General features: G+C 47.3%; 2 protein-coding genes across 3 annotated transcripts in view; one reads left to right on the top strand and one right to left on the bottom strand.

Moving 5' to 3' along the window:
- The first annotated feature begins 3,849 nt into the window (after positions 1 to 3,849).
- Positions 3,850 to 12,033, top strand: LOC117969938 (cdc42 effector protein 1-like). The gene is made up of 2 exons (XM_034917887.2): positions 3,850 to 5,943; positions 10,212 to 12,033. Exons 1-2 carry the CDS (start codon positions 5,496 to 5,498, stop codon positions 10,820 to 10,822), a joined length of 1,059 nt encoding a protein of 352 aa, XP_034773778.2. The 5' UTR covers positions 3,850 to 5,495; the 3' UTR covers positions 10,823 to 12,033.
- LOC117432707 (SH3 domain-binding protein 1) overlaps positions 11,932 to 23,310 on the bottom strand; it is a 24,002-nt gene continuing 12,623 nt past the window's right edge. Inside the window, exons 12-18 of one of the 2 annotated variants that reach the window (XM_059016122.1) lie at positions 23,015 to 23,095; positions 22,784 to 22,897; positions 22,023 to 22,120; positions 20,222 to 20,363; positions 19,436 to 19,647; positions 15,799 to 15,870; positions 11,932 to 14,047 (exon numbers count right to left, since the gene is read on the bottom strand). In XM_059016122.1, the coding sequence (XP_058872105.1) occupies positions 13,764 to 14,047; positions 15,799 to 15,870; positions 19,436 to 19,647; positions 20,222 to 20,363; positions 22,023 to 22,120; positions 22,784 to 22,897; positions 23,015 to 23,095 (1,003 nt within the window). In that variant the 3' untranslated portion in view covers positions 11,932 to 13,763. The remainder of the gene's footprint in view (positions 14,048 to 15,798; positions 15,871 to 19,435; positions 19,648 to 20,221; positions 20,364 to 22,022; positions 22,121 to 22,783; positions 22,898 to 23,014; positions 23,096 to 23,310) is intronic. The other variant, XM_059016123.1, reaches the window with a different exon arrangement.

The following is a 23,310-nucleotide window of genomic DNA, read 5'->3' as shown; positions in this document are numbered from 1 at the left end:
GTGAAATGACGGGATTCCATACCATAATATACCTACCATAGCTCATTTTACCATACCAGTAGCATACCTACCTTACCTACACTATACAGAGCTAGATCATACAATACTGTGCTATACAAGAGCCTGAGAGAGACTTCTAGTGGAAACGTTTACCATTGAATTTACACTGAAGACGCTGAGAAAGACTTCTAGTGGAAACGTTTGCCGTTGAATTTACACTGAAGACGCTGAGAAAGACTTCTAGTGGAAACGTTTGCCATTGAATTTACACTGAAGACGCTGAGAAAGACTTCTAGTGGAAACGTTTGCTGTTGAATTTACACTGAAGACACTGAGAAAGACTTCTAGTGGAAACGTTTGCCATTGAATTTACACTGAAGACGCTGAGAAAGACTTCTAGTGGAAACATTTGCTGTTGAATTTACACTGAAGGCGCTGAGAAAGACTTCTAGTGGAAACGTTTGACGTTGAATTTACACTGAAGACGCTGAGAAAGACTTCTAGTGGAAACGTTTGCCGTTGAATTTACACTGAAGACGCTGAGAGAGACTTCTAGTGGAAACGTTTGCCATTGAATTTACACTGAAGACGCTGAGAAAGACTTCTAGTGGAAACATTTGCCGTTGAATTTACACTGAAGACACTGAGAGAGACTTCTAGTGGAAACGTTTGCCGTTGAATTTACACTGAAGGCGCTGAGAAAGACTTCTAGTAGAAACGTTTGACGTTGAATTTACACTGAAGACGCTGAGAAAGACTTCTAGTGGAAACGTTTGACGTTGAATTTACACTGAAGACGCTGAGAAAGACTTCTAGTGGAAACGTTTGCTGTTGAATTTACACTGAAGACGCTGAGAAAGACTTCTAGTGGAAACATTTGCCATTGATTGAATCAGTTGTCTTGATCTGTACGCCTTGGTTTTGCCACTGCAGCACAATTTAGATTTTCCAGCCCTCTCCCTAAGGATCGCCATCGTATCAAAACAAACGGCTTCTCCTCTCTGTCTTGTCATGATAACCCGTGACACGCTCCTAGTAGGGAGAGAGAAACACGAGAAAGAAGCTGGAAAAAAAGTAAATAAATAATAAAATTGAAGTAAAAATACTGTCTTGGCTCCCAGTTCACTTTTACTGTGGGTTTCATTCCAGACCAGGAAATCTGACACTCGGTTTCCTGTAGAAGCTCCAAATGTTGCCAAGACGTACTTAACCCTTTCCTGTCTGCTTCACACAACTATTTATTTATTTTTTTAAGTGTCATCCGTCATTTATTTCACAATCTTTTTTCTCAGTCATTTCCATGTACATAAAAACATAAGAAAGTTTCCAAACGAGGCCCCATTCGGCCCATCTTGCTGGTTTGGTTGTTTGTAGCTTATTGATCCCAGAATCTCATCAAGCAGCTTCTTGAAGGATACAATTAAACACTGCAGACATACAGTAAATACATGCAGGTTCGCTGGTCCCAGCGGTTAGAGAAAGGGGGTCTTGATACCAGGAGGTTCAAATCCTGGCTCAGCCACCGACTCGCTGTGTGTGTGTCTCAGTGTGTGTGTGTGTGTGTGTGTGTGTGTGACCCTGAGCAAGTTACACAGAAAATTGTGAGGGTCTGGAACCAACTCCCCAGTAATGTTGTTGAAGCTGACACCCTGGGATCCTTCAAGAAGCTGCTTGATGAGATTCTGTGATCAATAAGCTACTAACAACCAAACGAGCAAGATGGGCTGAATGGCCTCCTCTCGTTTGGAAACTTTCTTATGTTCTTATGTTCTTCTTAAGTCGCTTCACCTCCTTGTGCTCTGTCCTTCGGATGAGACGTCAAACAAACAAGCTCCTATTGGAAGTGACTGCAGCAGCCACTGACTCACTCTGTGTGTGTGTGTGTGTGTGACCCTGAGCGAGTCGCTTCACCTCCTTGCTCTCCGTCCTGCATGAGGAGATGTTAAATCAACGTCCTATTGGAAGTGACTCTGCATATAATGCGCAGTTCACAGCCTACCTCTGTAAAGGCGCTATATAAAAATCAAGCTACGATTATGATATTATTATTATTACAACGTCCATATAACTGGTTGACCTTTGTGTCACACCAACGTAATTCTAACTGGAACTAAACTAAACAGTTTTGTAACTGCGATGGCAAATTTCAGCAAACAATGCTGCTGTAATATTGCATCAGAGACCCCTCAGGTATTTGCTAAAGCAAACTCCTTTTTAAGACTTTACAAACTTCGAGGTCTATTATCTGACTCCACTGAAGAGTCTAGCAGCCAGGGCTTATAGGAACGAGTCATAAAGGTAAGCTATCTACCCTAGAACAAAGATCAAAGTTTTTAAAGTCTTAAAAACGAGGTCTGCTATCTGACTCCACTGAAGAGTCTAGCAGCCAGGGCTTATAGGAGCGAGTTATAAAGGTAAGCTATCTAGCCTAGAACAAAGATCAAAGTTTTTAAAGTCTTAAAAAGGAGTTCACTAGAGCAAATACCTGAGAGGCAGCACAGAAGCCAGAGGACAGTGTGGGAGTGAGGGGACAGAGGGAAGGAGACACGTCTTCACACAGGGAGTGGGGAGGGGGTGGGATGGGTCAGCTGTCGATGTCACTGGGATCCTCCGAGACCCGAGTTGTGACACAGTTCTGAGACCAATCAGCTTGGAACCGGACGATCCCCGATGATGGGCTGATTCGATGTTCTCAGATGGCACTGGACCATTTTACTGCATTCATTAAAAAAAATAATACAAATTCTGAAACACTTTTTTTTTTACGATTTGTCAATAATGAAGCCAAAACCACAAACTTTCATCGCAGTGTTAAAATGAGCAGAGCAGGTCAACGCTCAGTTGTTTCAGCTTTGAGTCCCGGCAGCGAACGGTGGAAAGCCGAGACTCTAATGCCCTAAACGCCTCTCCGCTACTTCCACAGAGCGCTCAGCTGAGAACCTAAGGAGGCTGTGTGGTCCAGTGGTTAAAGAAAAGGGCTTGTAACCTGGAGGTCCCCGGTTCAAATCCCACCTCAGCCACTGACTCACTGTGTGACCCTGAGCAAGTCACTTCACCTCCTTGTGCTCCGTCTTTCGGGTGAGACGTAGTTGTAAGTGACTCTGCAGCTGATGCATAGTTCACACACCCTAGTCTCATAAGTCGCCTTGGATAAAGGCGTCTGCTAAATAAACAAATAATAATAATAATTATTATTTGTTTAAACTTACAGCTCTGTAAAGCCGTGGCAACACAGAGTTATTCTGAGAATCGGGGCATCTGACACTGCAAGCAACCTCAAACCACGTCTCCCAGGAACCCAGTTCCTGAAAAATGAGCTTCCCAGTTTAAGAGATCAAGATTTGAACCTCATGTATTTTTTTTTCCTGTTTTTAGATCGCGCCCCAGCCTCTCTGTGTCAGACGGATCGGGGATGAACGAAGCTGCGGTAATCCACTTAGAGAAGGCAAAGAATGACTTCTAATCCCAGATAGACAGAGCTGTCTTGCTGTAAGCCTGCGAAGGAAGGGGGCCAGAGAAAGACAGAGAGAGAGAGAGAGAGAGAGAGAGGGGGAGAGACAGAGAGAGAGAGAGAGAGAGAGAGAGGGGGAGAGAGAGAGAGGGGGAGAGACAGAGAGAGGGGGAGAGACAGAGAGAGAGAGAGAGGGGGGGAGAGAGAAAGAGAGAGAGAGAGGGGGGGAGAGAGAGAGAGACAGAGAGAGAGGGGGGGAGAGAGAGAGAGAGAGAGAGAGGGGGGGAGAGAGAGAGAGACAGAGAGAGAGGGGGGAGAGAGACAGAGAGAGAGAGAGGGGGGAGAGACAGAGAGAGAGAAGGGGAGAGAGAGACAGAGAGAGAGGAGGGGGGAGAGAGAGGGGGGTTTCAGGGCAGTATCCCGTGCCACGTTATGAGAGACGAGGCAAACGGAAAAGGATTTTAATTTTAAAACCGTTTCTTAGAAGAACAGTCAATACCTTGCTGAGGAATTCACTCTTGGATTACAAATAGAATATATATTTATTATTATTGCTATTATTTTTTTAAGGTCTTTTTGTAATTCTGGAACCTGAAATAAGGTCATTTTTTATAATTTTTTTTATATATATAATTTTTGTAGAAACTTGACTTTATTTTCTATTTTTTTTTTTATTTTCATTCTGGATCCCGAGGAGGATAAAGGAAATTTTAAGACAGTTTTTTTTTTTTTTTTTTTTAAACTTCTTTTGGTCAAACTTTATATAAAAGACACTTGGAAAAAAATTTGAAAAAAAAAAAAAAAAATATATATATATATATATATACCATTATTTTTACCACTTACTTTCTCTAACTCTGTAAAGCCACTTTTTCAAAAAACACATTTTTTTAAGACAGTTTGAATTTCCAAAATGAAAAAAACAAGGACTTTAGGAGACTTCTGAATCAGTTCTAAATAGCGCTTCGTTTGATCTGTTAACCTGTTTGATTATTATATTCTTGAATTCAAAATTAACAGGGCATCGTTTTCTTTTTGTATTCACAGCGCTAGACTGTATATTTAAACAGTTTGACACAGACAGCTGATTTCTGTGCTAATGTCTGTTTCTGTCATGCGATTTTACAAACAGATGCGTTTGCAGTTAACAGCTAAGTTTTAAAAGAATTTCAGTTGCAGTGTTTGAAATAGATTCACAGTAAATTCTAAAAATATATAACCGTTTGTGGAGCTCAGTGGTAGATAAAGAAAGCGCTGGGCTGCTGTGTGGAAGGCAGTGGGGTTTGAGGAGCTCAGTGGTTAGATAAAGAAAGCGCTGGGCTGCAGTGTGGAAGGCAGTGGGGTTTGAGGAGCTCAGTGGTTAGATAAAGAAAGCGCTGGGCTGCAGTGTGGAAGGCAGTGGGGTTTGAGGAGCTCAGTGGTTAGATAAAGAAAGCGCTGGGCTGCAGTGTGGAAGGCAGTGGGGTTTGAGGAGCTCAGTGGTTAGATAAAGAAAGCGCTGGGCTGCAGTGTGGAAGGCAGTGGGGTTTGAGGAGCTCAGTGGTTAGATAAAGAAAGCGCTGGGCTGCAGTGTGGAAGGCAGTGGGGTTTGAGGAGCTCAGTGGTTAGATAAAGAAAGCGCTGGGCTGCAGTGTGGAAGGCAGTGGGGTTTGAGGAGCTCAGTGGTTAGATAAAGAAAGCGCTGGGCTGCAGTGTGGAAGGCAGTGGGGTTTGAGGAGCTCAGTGGTTAGATAAAGAAAGCGCTGGGCTGCAGTGTGGAAGGCAGTGGGGTTTGAGGAGCTCAGTGGTTAGATAAAGAAAGCGCTGGGCTGCAGTGTGGAAGGCAGTGGGGTTTGAGGAGCTCAGTGGTTAGATAAAGAAAGCGCTGGGCTGCAGTGTGGAAGGCAGTGGGGTTTGAGGAGCTGGTTAGATAAAGAAAGCGCTGGGCTGCAGTGTGGAAGGCAGTGGGGTTTGAGGAGCTCAGTGGTTAGATAAAGAAAGCGCTGGGCTGCAGTGTGGAAGGCAGTGGGGTTTGAGGAGCTGGTTAGATAAAGGCAGCCTCAGTATGAGCTTGGGGAAGCTGCCAGCTCTGAAGAGCTGGGTGTCGAACTCACACAGCAAACGGCGTTACAAGAGCGAGCTCACAGTGGATATGATCAGCCCTCCGCTGGGAGACTTCCGACACACCATGCACGTCGGCCGCGGGGGCGACGTTTTCGGGGACACCTCCTTCCTCAGCAACCACGGCGGGTCGGAGCCCGAACCCGACCCCAAATCCGGGGGCTTCTTCTCCAGGACGTTCCGGCAGGTCAGGAAGCCCAACTTCGGCTCTCGGGCCAGGGGGGGCTCCAGAGAGCTCTCCCCCTCCCCTCCGCCCGTCTCCCCCATCATCAAGAACGCCGTCTCCCTGCCTCAGCTCGCTGGAGCCGGAGCCTGCACTCCCAACGGCAGCCTGCGGAGGGCGCTGTTCCAGAGCACCCCGGCCAGCCCGCAGGACGCCAGCCACTCCTACGGTGAGCACGCCGTCACACATCCCTCCATCTATCTGTCCATTCTCTTATTATCTTTATTAACAGTATCGCTGGCCCCTCCCTTTAAAGGAGCACTGACCATCTTTAAAATCCATTCTCTCACCTCTTATTAGCTTTATTAACAGTATCGCTGGTCCCTACCTTTAAAGGAGCGCTGACCATCTTTAAAATCCATTCTCTCACCTCTTATTAGCTTTATTAACAGTATCGCTGGCCCCTCCCTTTAAAGGAGCGCTGACCATCTTTAAAATCCATTCTCTCACCTCTTATTAGCTTTATTAACAGTATCGCTGGCCCCTCCCTTTAAAGGAGCGCTGGCCATCTTTAAAATCCATTCTCTCACCTCTTATTAGCTTTATTAACAGTATCGCTGGTCCCTCCCTTTAAAGGAGCGCTGACCATCTTTAAAATCCATTCTCTCACCTCTTATTAGCTTTATTAACAGTATCGCTGGTCCCTACCTTTAAAGGAGCGCTGACCATCTTTAAAATCCATTCTCTCACCTCTTATTAGCTTTATTAACAGTATCGCTGGCCCCTCCCTTTAAAGGAGCGCTGACCATCTTTAAAATCCATTCTCTCACCTCTTATTAGCTTTATTAACAGTATCGCTCGCCCCTCCCTTTAAAGGAGCGCTGGCCATCTTTAAAATCCATTCTCTCACCTCTTATTTGCTTTATTAACAGTATCGCTGGTCCCTCCCTTTACAGGAGCGCTGACCATCTTTAAAATCCATTCTCTCACCTCTTTTTAGCTTTATTAACAGTATCGCTGGCCCCTCCCTTTAAAGGAGCGCTGACCATCTTTAAAATCCATTCTCTCACCTCTTATTAGCTTTATTAACAGTATCGCTGGTCCCTCCCTTTAAAGGAGCGCTGACCATCTTTAAAATCCATTCTCTCACCTCTTATTAGCTTTATTAACAGCATCGCTGGCCCCTCCCTTTAAAGGAGCGCTGACCATCTTTAAAATCCATTCTCTCACCTCTTTTTAGCTTTATTAACAGTATCGCTGGTCCCTCCCTTTAAAGGAGCGCTGACCATCTTTAAAATCCATTCTCTCACCTCTTATTAGCTTTATTAACAGTATCGCTGGTCCCTCCCTTTAAAGGAGCGCTGACCATCTTTAAAATCTATTCACTCACCTCTTATTAGCTTTATTAACAGTATCGCTGGCCCCTCCCTTTAAAGGAGCGCTGACCATCTTTAAAATCCATTCTCTCACCTCTTATTAGCTTTATTAACAGTATCGCTGGTCCCTCCCTTTAAAGGAGCGCTGACCATCTTTAAAATCCATTCTCTCACCTCTTATTAGCTTTATTAACAGTATCGCTGGCCCCTCCCTTTAAAGGAGCGCTGACCATCTTTAAAATCCATTCTCTCACCTCTTATTAGCTTTATTAACAGTATCGCTGGTCCCTCCCTTTAAAGGAGCGCTGACCATCTTTAAAATCCATTCTCTCACCTCTTATTAGCTTTATTAACAGCATCACTTAAAGACACTGCTGGGCGGAGGAGCTGCTGAAGCAGCAACAGGCTTCCTGGAAGGCATGGCAAGGAAGCTGAGAACAGTCCCAGCATGTTTTTAAAATGAAAATGCATTGCAGCGTGTGTTTCTAAGATTAAGGGAATTATTTTGTTATCTTCCAATTACTGGAAATGATTAAAACTGCAAAGCAGTAAAATCTGTAAATAGAGCTGCGCGTGTGTGCGTGTGTGTGTGTCAGTGTGTGTGTGTGTGTGTGTGTCTCAGGGTGTGTGTGTCTCAGTGTGTGTGTCGTGTGTGTATATGTGTGTCTCAGTGTGTGTGTGTCAGTGTGTGTATATGTGTGTCTCAGTGTGTGTATCAGTGTGTGTGTGTCAGTGTGTGTATCTCAGTGTGTGGGATGTCAGTGTGTCAGTGTGTGTGTCTCAGTGTGTGTATCAGTGTGTGTGTGTCAGTTTGTGTGTGTATCTCAGTGTGTGGGATCTCAGTGTGTGGAATGTCAGTGTCTCAGTGTTTGTATCTCAGTTTGTGGGATGTCAGTGTGTCAGTGTTCGTGTCTCAGTGTGTGGGATGTCAATGTGTCAGTGTTCGTGTCTCAGTGTTCGTGTCTCAGTGTGTGGGATGTCAGTGTGTGTCTCAGTGTGTGGGATGTCAGTGTGTCAGTGTTCGTGTCTCAGTGTGTGGGATGTCAGTGTCTCAGTGTGTGTATCTCAGTGTGTGGGATGTCAGTGGAAATTGGTTTTCATTGAGCAGATCCACAACAAAGCGCTCTGATGATCTGTGGAGAGGGAGGCTGTGCAGCTTTGTCTGCCCACACAGCGTGACTCACTCGGGGGAAAACATGCAGGAAACCGCTTCACTAAAACAAACACGGGTCAAAGAAAAGATTCACAATCAGCGTGCCGATAGCCATCTATATATAGAGCTCCCTCCCACACCCTCTCCCTCTCTCCCTCCCTCCCTCTCCCTCGCTGTCTATATCTCTCCGTCTCCCTCTCCCTCTCTCCCTCCCTCTCTCTCCCTCTCCCTCGCTCCCTCCCTCCTTCCCTCCCTCTCAGTCTCCCTCACTCCGTCTCCCTCCCTCGCTCGCTGTCTCCCTCCCTCGCTCCCTCCCTCCCTGTCTGTCTGTCTGTGTGTGTGTGTCTGCCTTTCTGCGTGTCTGTCTCTGTCTGTCTGTCTGTCTGTCTGTCTGTCTGTCTGTCTGTCTGTGTGTCTGCCTCTCTCCCTGTCCCTCGCTCCCTCCCTCCTTCCCTCCCTCTCAGTCTCCCTCACTCCCTGTCTCCCTCCCTCGCTTGCTATCTGTCTCCCTCCCTCGCTCCCTCCCTCCCTCCCTGTCTGTCTGTCTGTGTGTGTGTGTGTCTGCCTTTCTGCTTGTCTGTCTCTGTCTGTCTGTCTGTCTGTCTGTCTGTCTGTCTGTGTGTCTGCCTTTCTGCTTGTCTGTCTCTGTCTGTCTGTCTGTCTGTCTGTGTGTGTGTGTGTGTGTGTCTGCCTTTCTGCGTGTCTGTCTCTGTCTGTCTGTCTGTGTGTGTGTGTGTCTGTCTGTCTGTCTGTCTGCCTGTAAGAATTAAAAAGTCAACACTGGTCACAAGATTTAACTGGGATGGGGAACGCTGTTCAGTACCTGGCAGCTCATAGAGACTCACAGCCCGGTAAAGGCAGCTTGACAAGAGTCAGATAAAATATCAGGGGCAGCGGGGAGTGGCAGCCAATGGAAACGCAGCATCCAGGGCAGTAGGGTTCAGAGGTGAGTCACACAGGAGTCAGGGACTCCTCAGCGACCCGCTTTTCAAAATTTATAATCTGAAGTCACTGCAAGAAAAATGATAATCATTTTGATGACAAAATACAGGATTACAAAATCGGGACCACTGTTATTCCAGATTGCAAGTTTTGAATAACCGCACCCGCCCCCCCCAACCCCCCCGGGGATCGTATTATTGATTAAAGGTCAAAGCAGAGACAGCAGAGTTTGTCAGTTTTTTTTTTTTTTTTTTTAAAGCTCTGTAGTTTTGTCTCTTAGTTATGCTGCCATCTGGTGGACAAATGTAGTAGCACGTCATGCTGGGTAATAACAAGTCAACTGGGAGGGAAAACAGCAATGTAGCCCCAGAGCCTCACAAGAAATCAAACAGAAAGCCCATCGGAGCTCGTCCCCTTCCCAGCTGATCCGTCTCAGAACTGTGTCACAAGTCGGGTCTCAGAGGATCCCAGTGACATCGACAGCTGACCCGTCCCACCCCCTCCCCACTCCCTGTGTGAAGACGTGTCTCCTTCCCTCTGTCCCCTCACTCCCACACTGTGTGTGTGTCCCCCCCTGTCATGGCTTCTGTTCTTAAAGTATTGGGCTTGTCAAATCCAGTAGAGATTTTAAAAAGGCTCAAAACCGTCTTTTGTTCTGGGATTAGGAGGCTGTGTGGTTCAGCGGTTAGAGAAAGGGGTCTTGATAACAGGAGGTTCAAATCTCAGCTCAGCCACACTGTGTGTGTCTGTGTGTGCGTGCGTGCGTGTGTGACCCTGAGCAAGTCGCTTCACCTCCTTGTGCTCCGTCCTTCGGGTGAGACGTCATTGTAAGTGAGTCTGATGCGTAGTTCACACACCCTCATCTCTGTAAGTCGCCTTGGATAAAGGCGTCTGCTGAATAAATAATAATAATAATAATAATAATAATAATAATAATAATAATAATAATAATAATAATAATAATAACTAAATCACTCTCTCACCCTGTCTGTGTAACTCATTCCTGCGTTTGTCTCTTCTCTGCAGGTGTAGAATCCGGGTTCTGTACCTTACCGCGCCTCTCTCGCTTGGAAAAACAGCCCAGCCAGAATTCCGACTATCCCGACCCGGAATTCCAAGACAGTCGCCGCTCCTGCACCCCGGAATATCAAGAGGAGGGCTCCCTCCTGCTGCGCTCCGACTCCATGACGTCCTTCACCCTGGACCTGGGCCCCTCTCTGATGAGCGAGGTCATGGGGCTCTTCGGGGGCCCCTGCGACATTTTCGGGGCCAACCAGAGCTCGGAAGGCAGAAGCGACTCCCCGACTTCCAGCCAGGCCCCTTTAAGAGGGACGGAACCCCGGGACGCCCCTTTAAGAGCGGAACGCTCGGCTTGGCAAAACGGCGACGCCCACTCTGAGGAGGAGGAGGATCTTAAAAGGGCAACGCCAGAAGAGGCGGGCCCCACCGGAAAGGACCCTGCTATCGAAGCTGAGAGATTTCAAAAGGCGGCCAGCGTGCTGTCCCGCCACTATGGGGGTCCCGGCCCCTTGACAGGGGAGCCCGAGGACAGCGACGAGGAAAGCGACGCAGATTTGGAGACTACACCAAAGAGGGCTCCGTTTGCTTACCCAGAAGAGGATGAAATTAAAGTTTAAGATTGCTATATGCGTATATATATATATATAGTGTTGGACGAACGCTAGAGAGGGACACTGAGGACAAATGGACAGTGGGGACAGATCTAGATCAACGGTTTTCCCCACACAGCAAAAGGCAGCATTTCTACCACAGAAACACAGCAAAACCAACAACTGCTTTATTATTATTAATTTCTTAGCTGACACCCTTATCCAGGGCGACTTACATTTGTTACAAGATATCACATTATTTTTACATACAATTCCCCATTTATACAGTTAGGGTTTTTACTGGAGCAATCTAGGTAAAGTACCTTGCTCAAGGGTACAGCAGCAGTGTCCCCCACCTGGGATTGAACCCACGACCCTCCGGTCAAGAGTCCAGAGCACTAACCACTACTCCACACTGCTGCCCCACTACTTATGATGATGTGTTTAACTTCATCTCTAAACGTGCCGGACTGCGCTGCTAATTAAAAAAAGGACGAAATCTTTCAAATTGGTATTCAACATCGCTGAAGCAATCTCTGTGATGAGAGATGGCACAGCCCGGCCCGACAGAGGGAGACAGCAGCGGGTTCTGGAGGTCTGTGACCTGTTTGGAAAACGCAGGGGCGGGGAAACGAGAGAGAGAGAGAATCTGCCTGGAATTCATCAGTAAAGACAACTAAAAGAGCGCCGCTGCTTTACAAACGAGGAAGAGGGGAGAGAAAGAAGAGCCCTTTCTCATCTCCCAATACTGCAGCTTTAGCAGCACAGTCAAGCCTATGCTAGTCTATGCTATGCTAGTCTATGCTAGTGTGTGCTATGCTAGTCTATGATAGTCTATGCTATGATAGTCTATGCTATGCTATGCTTTGCTAGTCTGTTCTGTTCTATTGGGCTCACAGAGTGACTCACACGTCTTGACAAGCAGTTTTCAAAAGGCAGGAGGAAGCTTGTGTCCCGACAAGCTAAACCAACAGGACTGCCAACAAGACGTGCCGTGGCGCGGAGCGCACAGTGTGCTGTGAAACATCAAACCACCGCAGAGCCGTGAAACAAACACCCCCTTCATAGACACCCCCCCCTGTTATACAGGGAGGTTTCTTAAAGGGGAGGGCTTCTCTCAGTAGGGTTTTTTGTTGGTCAACAACCCCTTATTAAAACTATAAAGGCTTTTCAGTTTTTCACATCTATATGCAATTACTATGGTTTACAGCACAGCTAAGGGAATTATGATAATATTAATATATATATATATATATATATATATATATATATATATATATATATATATATATATATATAGTAGACGTTTTATTATTAATTTCTATTGAATTTATCAGCTGTTACCAAAAACAGACACCCGCCGCAAAGCATTGTGGGTATTGTAGTTTTATCAGGAAAAAAAAACTACAAGTGAATTTTGGAAAGCAGCCATCCCAGTTGTAGTTTTGCTGAAACCTTTTAATGCAAAATCCCACAGACGGCTTGAGCAGTGTTGCACTCTGGGAGCTGCAGTTTTTAAAGCTGTAAACCCTACAGGACACGAGCACTTTGGGGTTTGTAGTTTTCTGAGACGTCGAGCGCACTACAAGCGATGCGAACAGAACTACAAATCCCATAGTCCTTCAGGCCACTGTAGCCTAGGAGCTGAGGGACAACGAGACTGGAACTCCAAACTGAAATAAGAGATACGGAAACACTAAGGTGAAATAAATCCCAAAGAATTGTACAGAATTATACGAAAAATATATATATAAATATATCCATTTAATTTTTGATAAACAAATATGCATTCATGTCTTAATAATGACTCTAAATCTTCCATATACAATTTCAATATGATTCATAACTAGAAGATGCAATAACAGGTCACTTAAATGTGGTTATTATTATTATTATTATTATAATTTTTTTTTATCTAACAAAACAAAACAAAAATAACATTGAAATGCATAATAAGGCTTTTGTTTCGTTTTGTACTATTTTAATTTCTGACAACCGAGTTTCACTGTGTAATAATATAAAATGTATTTTGTGCACTTATCGATATTATTAATCCACATTATTACAATAAAATGCTTTTTTTTTAATACCCTGGTGGCTTCTCAATATACAAACACACAAACAGATTTCAGATTTCCTTAGATGAGTTAGTACTTTAAAAACCAGAGCATGCACACAAAGAGGGGCTGGACCAAAAAAAATTAGGAACACCCGCCATATGTAGCCCATACTGTTGGGTAAATAGCGAACACCCTATTGACAGTGCTACGGCAGGTGAATCAGTCCCATGCTGTGCTATTGACAGTGCTATTGCAGGTGAATCAGTCCCATGCTGTGCTATTGACAGTGCTATGGCAGGTGAATCAGTCCCATGCTGTGCTATTGACAGTGCTATGGCAGGTGAATCAGCCCCATGCTGTGCTATTGACAGTGCTGTAGCAGGTGAATCAGTCCCATGCTGTGCTATTGACAGTGCTATGGCAGGTGAATCAGTCCCATGCTGTGCTATTGACAGTGCTATGGCAGGTGTTTCTATTATTTTGTCCAAACCTTATGATATTATTAAATTAAATTAAATTAAATTAAATTAAATTATATTATATTTTTCACTGGAATAGTGGTCAGAACAAATTTAAAACAGTGTATACAGGACAAAACCAAAGACAGTACGAAATTCTGGTTGCTAGGGAGCTCTCTCTTGTTGCTACGAGCGTGGAGCGCAATGCACCTCAAAATTAACCCCGTCAGTCCTGAATTATTTTTTTGGTCGAGCTGAAAAAATACACTCCTTTACTGAGCCAAGATAAGGATAAGGTCCAGGACTGACGGGGTTAAAAAAATGAGGTCACAGTTTGGTCACAAAAACGTTTTTTTTGTTTTGATACAGGGAGACCCTCTCCAGAGATTCCTTGAAATGCCATTATCCGTCTCGGGTTTTTAAACAGGTCGAAACTACCTTTTCAGGAGGTTATTTTGAGGAAGACGACAGCTGTTCTTTGATTGGCTGCTGAGGAGGGAGGGGCGGGGGGAAATTGGGTACTCTGAGACCCCCTTTAACACGTTTCTGTCCTCCTGCCTTCCTTTGCGATGAAGCCTGTGCATGGAGGGATGGGTTAGGCTTGGAGGCGCAGCTCTCTCTCTGGGATGGGGTGTTCACTTGGGCCTGGGGCTTGTTCTGGTTCATTGATTTGGATGTCAGTTCACAAGCTGGGGCTTGGGTGATGGCAGGCCTGTGGTTTGCAGGTTTTTTGGCTTTGAAAAAGAAAAATAAAAAAAAATAAACCAAGAAATTAATAATTGTTCCCCCCCCCACCCCCCCACTGTATTTCTGAAGAGTTGAATTATGAAAATAAAGCTGGTCAGCGCTCCTTTAAAGGGAGGGACCAGCGATACTGTTAATAAAGCTAATAAGAGGTGAGAGAATGGATTTTAAAGATGGTCAGCGCTCCTTTAAAGGGAGGGACCAGCGATACTGTTAATAAAGCTAATAAGAGGTGAGAGAATGGATTTTAAAGATGGTCAGCGCTCCTTTAAAGGGAGGGACCAGCGATACTGTTAATAAAGCTAATAAGAGGTGAGAGAATGGATTTTAAAGATGGTCAGCGCTCCTTTAAAGGGAGGGACCAGCGATACTGTTAATAAAGCTAATAAGAGGTGAGAGAATGGATTTTAAAGATGGTCAGCGCTCCTTTAAAGGAAGGGACCAGCGATACTGTTAATAAAGCTAATAAGAGGTGAGAGAATGGATTTTAAAGATGGTCAGCGCTCCTTTAAAGGGAGGGGCCAGCGATGCTGTTATTAAAGCTAATAAGAGGTGAGAGAAAGGATTTTAAAGATGGTCAGCGCTCCTTTAAAGGGAGGGACCAGCGATACTGTTAATAAAGCTAATAAGAGGTGAGAGAATGGATTTTAAAGATGGTCAGCGCTCCTTTAAAGGGAGGGACCAGCGATACTGTTAATAAAGCTAATAAGAGGTGAGAGAATGGATTTTAAAGATGGTCAGCGCTCCTCTAAAGGGAGGGACCAGCGATACTGTTAATAAAGCTAATAAGAGGTGAGAGAATGGATTTCAAAGATGGTCAGCGCTCCTTTAAAGGGAGGGGCCAGCGATAATGCTTCCATTGGGAATTGATTTTAAAAGAGAATTGACCTCAAACCATGATAGTCCCGTCTCTTTACCTTCTCTCAGCCCCTTGGAGTCCCACCCCTCAGAGCCCCACTCCTCAGAGCCCCGCCCCTCAAAGCCCAGTCCCTCAGAGCCTAGCCCGATCCCTCAGAGCCCAGCCCGGTCCCTCAGAGCCCCGCCCCGGTCCCTCAGAGCCCCGCCCGGTCCCTCAGAGCCCCGCCCCGGTCCCTCAGAGCCCAGCCCGGTCCCTCAGAGCCCCGCCCCCTCAAAGCCCCGCCCCTGCCCCTCAGAGCCCCGCCCGGTCCCTCAGAGCCCCGCCCGGTCCCTCAGAGCCTCGCCCCGGTCCCTCAGAGCCCCGCCCCGATCCCTCAGAGCCCTGCCCTGGTCCCTCAGAGCCCCGCCCCGGTCCCTCAGAGCCCAGCCCGGTCCCTCAGAGCCCCGCCCCTGCCCCTCAGAGCCCAGCTCGGTCCCTCAGAACCCCGCCCCGGTCCCTCAGAGCCCCGCCCCGGTCCCTCAGAGCCCAGCCCGGTCCCTCAGAGCCCCGCCCCGGTCCCTCAGAGCCCCACCCAGGTCCCTCAGAGCCCCGCCCCTGCCCCTCAGAGCCCCGCCCCGGTCCCTCAGAGCCCAGCCCGGTCCCTCAGAGCCTCGCCCCGGTCCCTCAGAGCCCCGCCCCGATTCCTCAGAGCCCTGCCCCGGTCCCTCAGAGCCCCGCCCCGGTCCCTCAGAGCCCAGCCCGGTCCCTCAGAGCCCCACCCAGGTCCCTCAGAGCCCTGCCCCAGCCCCTCAGAGCCCCGCCCTGGTCCCTCAGAGCCCCGCCCCGGTCCCTCAGAGCCCCGCCCCGGTCCCTTGTCCCCGCCCGGTCCCTGCTCAGACTCACCGGCCGGGCCCAGCAGGCGGATCAGAGGGTTCGTCTGCTGAAGGATTTTCAAACAGCAGCGCAGATTCGGCCCTGTGAGGACCGACACACAACAAGAGACCTGGAGTCACATCAAAACAGGGTCCCCCGGAAACGAGAGACCTGATCACATCAAAACATGGTCCCCCGGAAACGAGAGACCTGGAGTCACATCAAAACAGGGTCCCCCGGAAACGAGAGACCTGGAGTCACATCAAAACAGGGTCCCCCGGAAACGAGAGACCTGAACACATCAAAACAGTGTCCCCCGGAAACGAGAGACCTGGAGTCACATCAAAACAGGGTCCCCCGGAAACGAGAGACCTGGAGTCACATCAAAACAGGGTCCCCCGGAAACGAGAGACCTGGAGTCACATCAAAACAGGGTCCCCCGGAAACAAGAGACCTGGAGTCACATCAAAACAGGGTCCTCTGGAAACAAGAGACCTGGAGTCACATCAAAACAGGGTCCTCTGGAAACGAGAGACCTGGAGTCACATCAAAACAGGGTCCCCTGGAAACGAGAGACCTGGAGTCACATCAAAACAGGGTCCCCCGGAAACAAGAGACCTGGAGTCACATCAAAACAGGGTCCCCCAGAAACAAGAGACCTGGAGTCACATCAAAACAGGGTCCCCCGGAAACAAGAGACCTGGAGTCACATCAAAACAGGGTCCCCCAGAAACGAGAGACCTGGAGTCACATCAAAACAGGGTCCCCCGGAAACGAGAGACCTGATCACATCAAAACAGGGTCCCCCAGAAACGAGAGACCTGGAGTCACATCAAAACAGGGTCCCCCGGAAACAAGAGACCTGGAGTCACATCAAAACAGTCCCCCAGACACGAGAGACCTGGAGTCACATCAAAACAGGGTCCCCTGGAAACAAGAGACCTGGAGTCACATCAAAACAGGGTCCCCCGGAAACAAGAGACCTGGAGTCACATCAAAACAGGGTCCCCCGGAAACAAGAGACCTGGAGTCACATCAAAACAGGGTCCCCCGGAAACAAGAGACCTGGAGTCACATCAAAACAGGGTCCCCCGGAAACGAGAGACCTGGAGTCACATCAAAACAGGGTCCCCCGGAAACAAGAGACCTGGAGTCACATCAAAACAGGGTCCCCCGGAAACAAGAGACCTGGAGTCACATCAAAACAGGGTCCCCCAGAAACGAGAGACCTGGAGTCACATCAAAACAGGGTCCTCTGGAAACAAGAGACCTGGAGTCACATCAAAACAGGGTCCCCCGGAAACAAGAGACCTGATCACATAAAAACAGGGTCCCCCGGAAACGAGAGACCTGGAGTCACATCAAAACAGTCCCCCAGAAACAAGAGACCTGGAGTCACATCAAAACAGGGTCCCCTGGAAACGAGAGACCTGGATTCAGATCTAAACAGGGTCCCCCAGAAACGAGAGACCTGGAGTCACATCAAAACAGGGTCCCCCGGAAACAAGAGACCTGGAGTCACATCAAAACAGGGTCCCCCAGAAACGAGAGACCTGGAGTCACATCAAAACAGGGTCCCCTGGAAACGAGAGACCTGGATTCAGATCTAAACAGGGTCCCCCAGAAACGAGAGACCTGGAGTCACATCAAAACAGGGTCCCCCGGAAACAAGAGACCTGGAGTCACATCAAAACAGGGTCCCCCAGAAACGAGAGACCTGGAGTCACATCAAAACAGGGTCCCCTGGAAACAAGAGACCTGGAGTCACATCAAAACAGGGTCCCCTGGAAACGAGAGACCTGGAGTCACATCAAAACAGAGTCCTCTGGAAACAAGAGACCTAGAGTCACATCAAAACAGGGTCCCCTGGAAACGAGAGACCTAGAGTCACATCAAAACAGGGTCCCCTGGAAACGAGAGACCTGGAGCATCAAAACAGGGTCCCCTGGAAACAAGAGACCTGGAGTCACATCAAAACAGGGTCCCCCGGAAACAAGAGACCTGGAGTCACATCAAAACAGGGTCCCCCAGAAACAAGAGACCTGATCACATCAAAACAGGGTCCCCCAGAAACGAGAGACCTGGAGTCACATCAAAACAGGGTCCCGTGGAAACTAGAGGCCTGGAGTCACATCAAAAAAGGGTCCCCCGGAAACAAGAGACCTGAACACATCAAAACAGGGTCCTCTGGAAACGAGAGACCTGGAGTCACATCAAAACAGGGTCCCCCGGAAACGAGAGACCTGAAGTCACATCAAAACAGGGTCCTCTGGAAACAAGAGACCTGGAGTCACATCAAAACAGAGTCCCCCGGAAACAAGAGACCTGGAGTCGCATCAAAACAGGGTCCCCTGGAAACAAGAGACCTGGAGTCGCATCAAAACAGGGTCCCCCGGAAACAAGAGACCTGAACACATTAAAACAGGGTTCCCCGGAAACGAGAGACCTAGAGTCACATCAAAACAGGGTCCCCTGGAAACAAGAGACCTGGAGTCACATCAAAACAGAGTCCCCCAGAAACGAGTGACCTGGAGTCACATCAAAACAGGGTTCCCCAGAAACAAGAGACCTGGAGTCACATCAAAACAGAGTCCCCCAGAAACGAGAGACCTGGAGTCACATCAAAACAGGGTCCCCTGGAAACGAGAGACCTGGAGTCACATCAAAACAGGGTCCCCCAGAAACGAGAGACCTGGAGTCACATCAAAACAGGGTCCCCCGGAAACGAGAGACCTGATCACATCAAAACAGGGTCCCCCAGAAACGAGAGACCTGGAGTCACATCAAAACAGGGTCCCCCAGAAACAAGAGACCTGGAGTCACATCAAAACAGAGTCCCCCAGAAACGAGAGACCTGGAGTCACATCAAAACAGGGTCCCCCGGAAACAAGAGACCTGGAGTCACATCAAAACAGAGTCCCCCAGAAACGAGATACCTGGAGTCACATCAAAACAGGGTCCCCTGGAAACGAGAGACCTGGAGTCACATCAAAACAGGGTCCCCCGGAAACGAGAGACCTGATCACATCAAAACAAGGTCCCTCAGAAACGAGAGACCTGAACACATCAAAACAGAGTCCCCCAGAAACGAGAGACCTGGAGTCACATCAAAACAGAGTCCCCCAGAAACGAGAGACCTGGAGTCACATCAAAACAGAGTCCCCCAGACACGAGAGACCTGGAGTCACATCAAAACAGAGTCCCCCAGAAACGAGAGACCTGGAGTCACATCAAAACAGAGTCCCCCAGACACGAGAGACCTGGAGTCACATCAAAACAGGGTCCCCCGGAAACAAGAGACCTGGAGTCACATCAAAACAGGATCTCCCGGAAACAAGAGACCTGGAGTCACATCAAAACAGGGTCCCCCGGAAACAAGAGACCTGGAGTCACATCATTCCACTTTATGAAGCTGAATCAGTTCATTCTACATAGAGGGTGATGCTGCTAAACTTTTGTCCACAGCTGTACATGATGTATCGTAATAGAGGTCTGTATCGCTTGTGATACGAGACCACAGCATAAAGAACTACAGCTCCCAGCATGCCTCACCATTGCTGCGGATGCAGAGGCATGCTGGGAGCCGTAGTCCTAGCCAGCAAGTTCATCTTACAGGGAGACGCAAAGCTATTGGCTACAGCTGTAGAGCACTGACAAAGCCTCTCACCTTTGCAGGGCTCCCCAGCTTTGGGGGCGGGGTGTGGGGGAGGCTGAGTTTCGGGGGCTGGTGTCTGGACGGCCTGGGTCTCTTCTCCTCGATTCTGGTTCTGGTTCTGGTTCATATTGTCCCAGAGGCTGGTCCGTCGTGCCACAGAACCGGACTTTATGATGACCGGAGCGGAGGTACTGACCCGTAGGCTGGACTTGAGCTTCGGGGGGCTGACAGAACAGAGGATTCAAGTGCCGTGGTGTTCAATCATGACTAGTTACACTTACACTGCAGTGATTACAATTACACTGAAAAATCACATAAACAGCTCCTCGCATTATTACAGTGACATGTTTGTTCTAAATAACCAGCGATAGTCCTGTACTTTAGAGTACTGTAATCTGTCAAGTGTTATTGAATCTTATAGTATTCTGTATTTAATGATATCCTGATGTAACTATCACTGACACTGTTATCTGCTCCGTTATTGAATGGTATTTTGTCACACTTGTACTTGCTAGAACCAAAGTCATTGTATTTATCTTGCTCTTAATTGTATTATTACTTGTACTGTGATTCTTGAAATGTATTTTTGTTTACAACTGTAAGTCGCCCTGGATAAGGGCATCTGCTAAGAAATAAATAATAATAATAATAATAATAATAATAATAATAATAATAATAATAATAATAATAATAATAATAATAATAATAATCACTATTACAAAACACACAAACTTATTTTTTTCCTGAACAAATGGGGTTGACGTGAAGCACAAAGAGGCATTTGTGTTTTTCAGTTACCTGTCTGGGGCTGTACAGCCTCTGCCTGTAGGGGGCGCTGTCTGGACTGTGGGCTCCTCCACTGTCTTCTTCTGTGGAGGTGGGAGGGCTTTCTCTACCGCCGTAGGGACGCTGGGGCAGACCGGGATATCAAAATCGACGTCTGTAAGGATCGAAAAACAGTTTAGTCTATAAATCGCAACCACAGGGCTGGGAATCAGACTCCCGCTGCACAGCAGTGTGGTCCAGTCCTGGTTTCACTAGGAGTTTAATAATAAGACACACCTGAGCTTGTTAGCTAGACACACTGGGGGCTGATCAAGCTGGTAGCAGTAAAACCTGGACTGGATCACGCTGCTGTGCAATAGGAGTCTGATTCCCAGCCCTGATCTCTCTGTCTAAATATCCCACAGTTCCCAGCAATATCCTGTAGCTCTCTTCACTATAAAATCAGCTACAAACCTCCTTCAACCAAAGTCTATCTACAGGGCTGGGAATCAGACTCCCGCTGCACAGCAGTGTGATCCAGTCCTGGTTTCACTAGGAGTTTAATAATAAGACACACCTGAGCTTGTTAGCTAGACACACTGGGGGCTGATCAAGCTGGTAGCAGTAAAACCTGGACTGGATCACACTGCTGTGCGATAGGAGTCTGATTCCCATCCCTGATCTCTCTGTCTAAATATCCCACAGTTCCCAGCAATATCCTGTAGCTCTCTTCACTATAAAATCAGCTACAAACCTCCTTCAACCAAAGTCTATCTACAGGGCTGGGAATCAGACTCCCGCTGCACAGCAGTGTGATCCAGTCCTGGTTTCACTAGGAGTTTAATAATAAGACACACCTGAGCTTGTTAGCTAGACACACTGGGGGCTGATCAAGCTGGTAGCAGTAAAACCTGGAATGGATCACGCTGCTGTGCGATAGGAGTCTGATTCCCAGCGCTGGGTTGCAACCAATAATTATCAGTTAAACTCTTGAGTGTATATCATAGTGGTAAAGTGATTGAAAACGTATGTAAGTTTAAGAATGTTTAAGAATGTAGCTCATAATGGGTTAGTAAGTGTAATGTTCTGTTTGTCCACTAGATGGCACTAGCTCCTGTTAATCTGGCTGTGCGTAAAAACTACCAGTTCACCTAAACGAGATCAATTGTTAAAATCAGGTGTGAAGTACTTCTGGTATTGAGTTAAGTGGATTGACCCCCGTGTGGGCTCGATTGAGCGTGTGCTGAAACCGGGAAACTACGAACCAGTAAGACCCGTGTTCTAAACCAGCGCATCCCAACCCCGGCAGGTTTTCATCCCAACTGAGCTCTCAATCGCTGAACCAGACCCTGAATCGAACTGATTAATTAATTAGACCTTTGTAATCGTTCTCAGCTCTGATTTCAAGTTGCTTCTAAAATCTGCAACCGTTTCAGAGCTGAAAACAATTACAAACGTTTGAATTAAGCAAGCGATCAGATCAGTTAAGGGTCTGGTTCAGCGATTGAGAGCACAGCGGGGAATGCAAACCAGCAGACACAACAGTGAAGCGCTGGACTAAACCAGTAAGTTCATCTGTGTGGATAAACTGACTGTGGAAGCAGAGCCCAGAAAAACAAACAAACGCTGTCTAGTCAGCTCTCAAACAAGGGATACTGTGTTTGTTTTTAATTCATTTCTTTGAAAGAAAACGCTTTGATTTGCCTAGTTTCTTCAGTCACAACTGAATTCAAATTTCTTAGGGGTCCAAAAATGCTTTTTTTTATCCCCAGCTGCTGATTTGAAATATTTCACGCATTAAAAAATCCTGCGGTGTTTTTTGCAGTCTGCTTACCTCCAGGAAACAGCCTGTCTGCAAACTGAACAAGAGGCTCGATGACCTTCACCACCTGCACCGAGGACGCTGTCGCCATGTCCAGCATCAACGTCTCGCTGCAGAGACACACAGAGACAAAAACACAAGCCCCCGTCACACACACGGCACCCACCAAGAGCAGAGCTGGATTTTAAAGACGGTCAGCGCTCCTTTGAAGGGAGGGACCAGTGATACTGTTAATAAAGCTAATAAGAGGTGAGAGAATGGATTTTAAAGATGGTCAGCGCTCCTTTAAAGGGAGGAGCCAGCGATGCTGTTAATAAAGCTAATAAGAGGTGAGAGAATGGATTTTAAAGATGGTCAGCGCTCCTTTAAAGGGAGGGACCAGCGATACTGTTAATAAAGCTAATAAGAGGTGAGAGAATGGATTTTAAAGATGGTCAGCGCTCCTTTAAAGGGAGGGACCAGCGATACTGTTAATAAAGCCAGTAAGAGGTGAGAGAATGGATTTTAAAGATGGTCAGCGCTCCTTTAAAGGGAGGGACCAGCGATACTGTTAATAAAGCCAGTAAGAGGTAAGAGAATGGAGACAGACAGACAGACTCAACTCTACATCCCCAGAATCCAATATTCTCAGTAACTCGAGCTGAATAATGTTAAGAGCAAGTTTCCTGACAATGGGAGAAGCGCTTCAAACAGAGAGATGGAGAAACGTGTGACGTGTGACCTGCGCCTGCACTGCCTCCCCTCCGCCACCAGGGGGCGGTAATGAGTCTTACCCTTCGTTCTGCGGCCACAGCAAGTTAGGACCCAAGACAATGGCGATATTGCTGGGGGACATTTTATTCACTTCCTGGAGCTCCGCTAGCTTAGCCAAGAACTTTACAAGATACCTGGAAAAAAACAAGGAATATATTACTGAGGAGGGACTGGGAGGGAAGCAGTGTGGCTCTAGCGGAGCTGGGGAGGGAGAGAGGGAGTGCCCTCTAGTGGTTAAGTTGGGTACTCACCTAAGATTGTTGTAGTTTTCTCGTGGCAGTTTGCAACACAGTTCTTGAAAACCCTCCAGCTTTTTCTGTTGGTCTTTTTCACTAGGGGAAAAAAAAAACAGAAACAGTGCCGCTGTCTGTCTGTCTGCCATTGAAGATCATTGAGGGTATAGTTAGCACACTGTGGTCCCATTCTACCAGCCTCACCCCATTGTAGCTGCCCTATACTTGTGCTACCATTGCCCCTCAGTGTAATACAGAACCATTCCAGTGCCGCTGTCTGCCTGTCTGCCATTGAAGATCATTGAGGGTATAGT

Source organism: Acipenser ruthenus, chromosome 52 (genome assembly GCF_902713425.1).
Source record: "Acipenser ruthenus chromosome 52, fAciRut3.2 maternal haplotype, whole genome shotgun sequence".
Classification (NCBI taxonomy): domain Eukaryota; kingdom Metazoa; phylum Chordata; class Actinopteri; order Acipenseriformes; family Acipenseridae; genus Acipenser; species Acipenser ruthenus.
The sequence above is the reverse complement of the archived record's forward strand: the minus strand, read 5'-3'. Positions and strand labels throughout refer to the sequence as shown.

What these genes read in the sequence shown, in the direction of transcription:
- LOC117969938 (XM_034917887.2), top strand. Translation starts at nt 5,496, where the DNA reads ATGAGCTTGGGGAAGCTGCCAGCTCTGAAGAGCTGGGTGTCGAACTCA. An exon ending in GGACGCCAGCCACTCCTACG is followed by an intron (nt 5,944 to 10,211) that starts GTGAGCACGCCG and finishes TCTTCTCTGCAG; the next exon opens with GTGTAGAATCCGGGTTCTGT.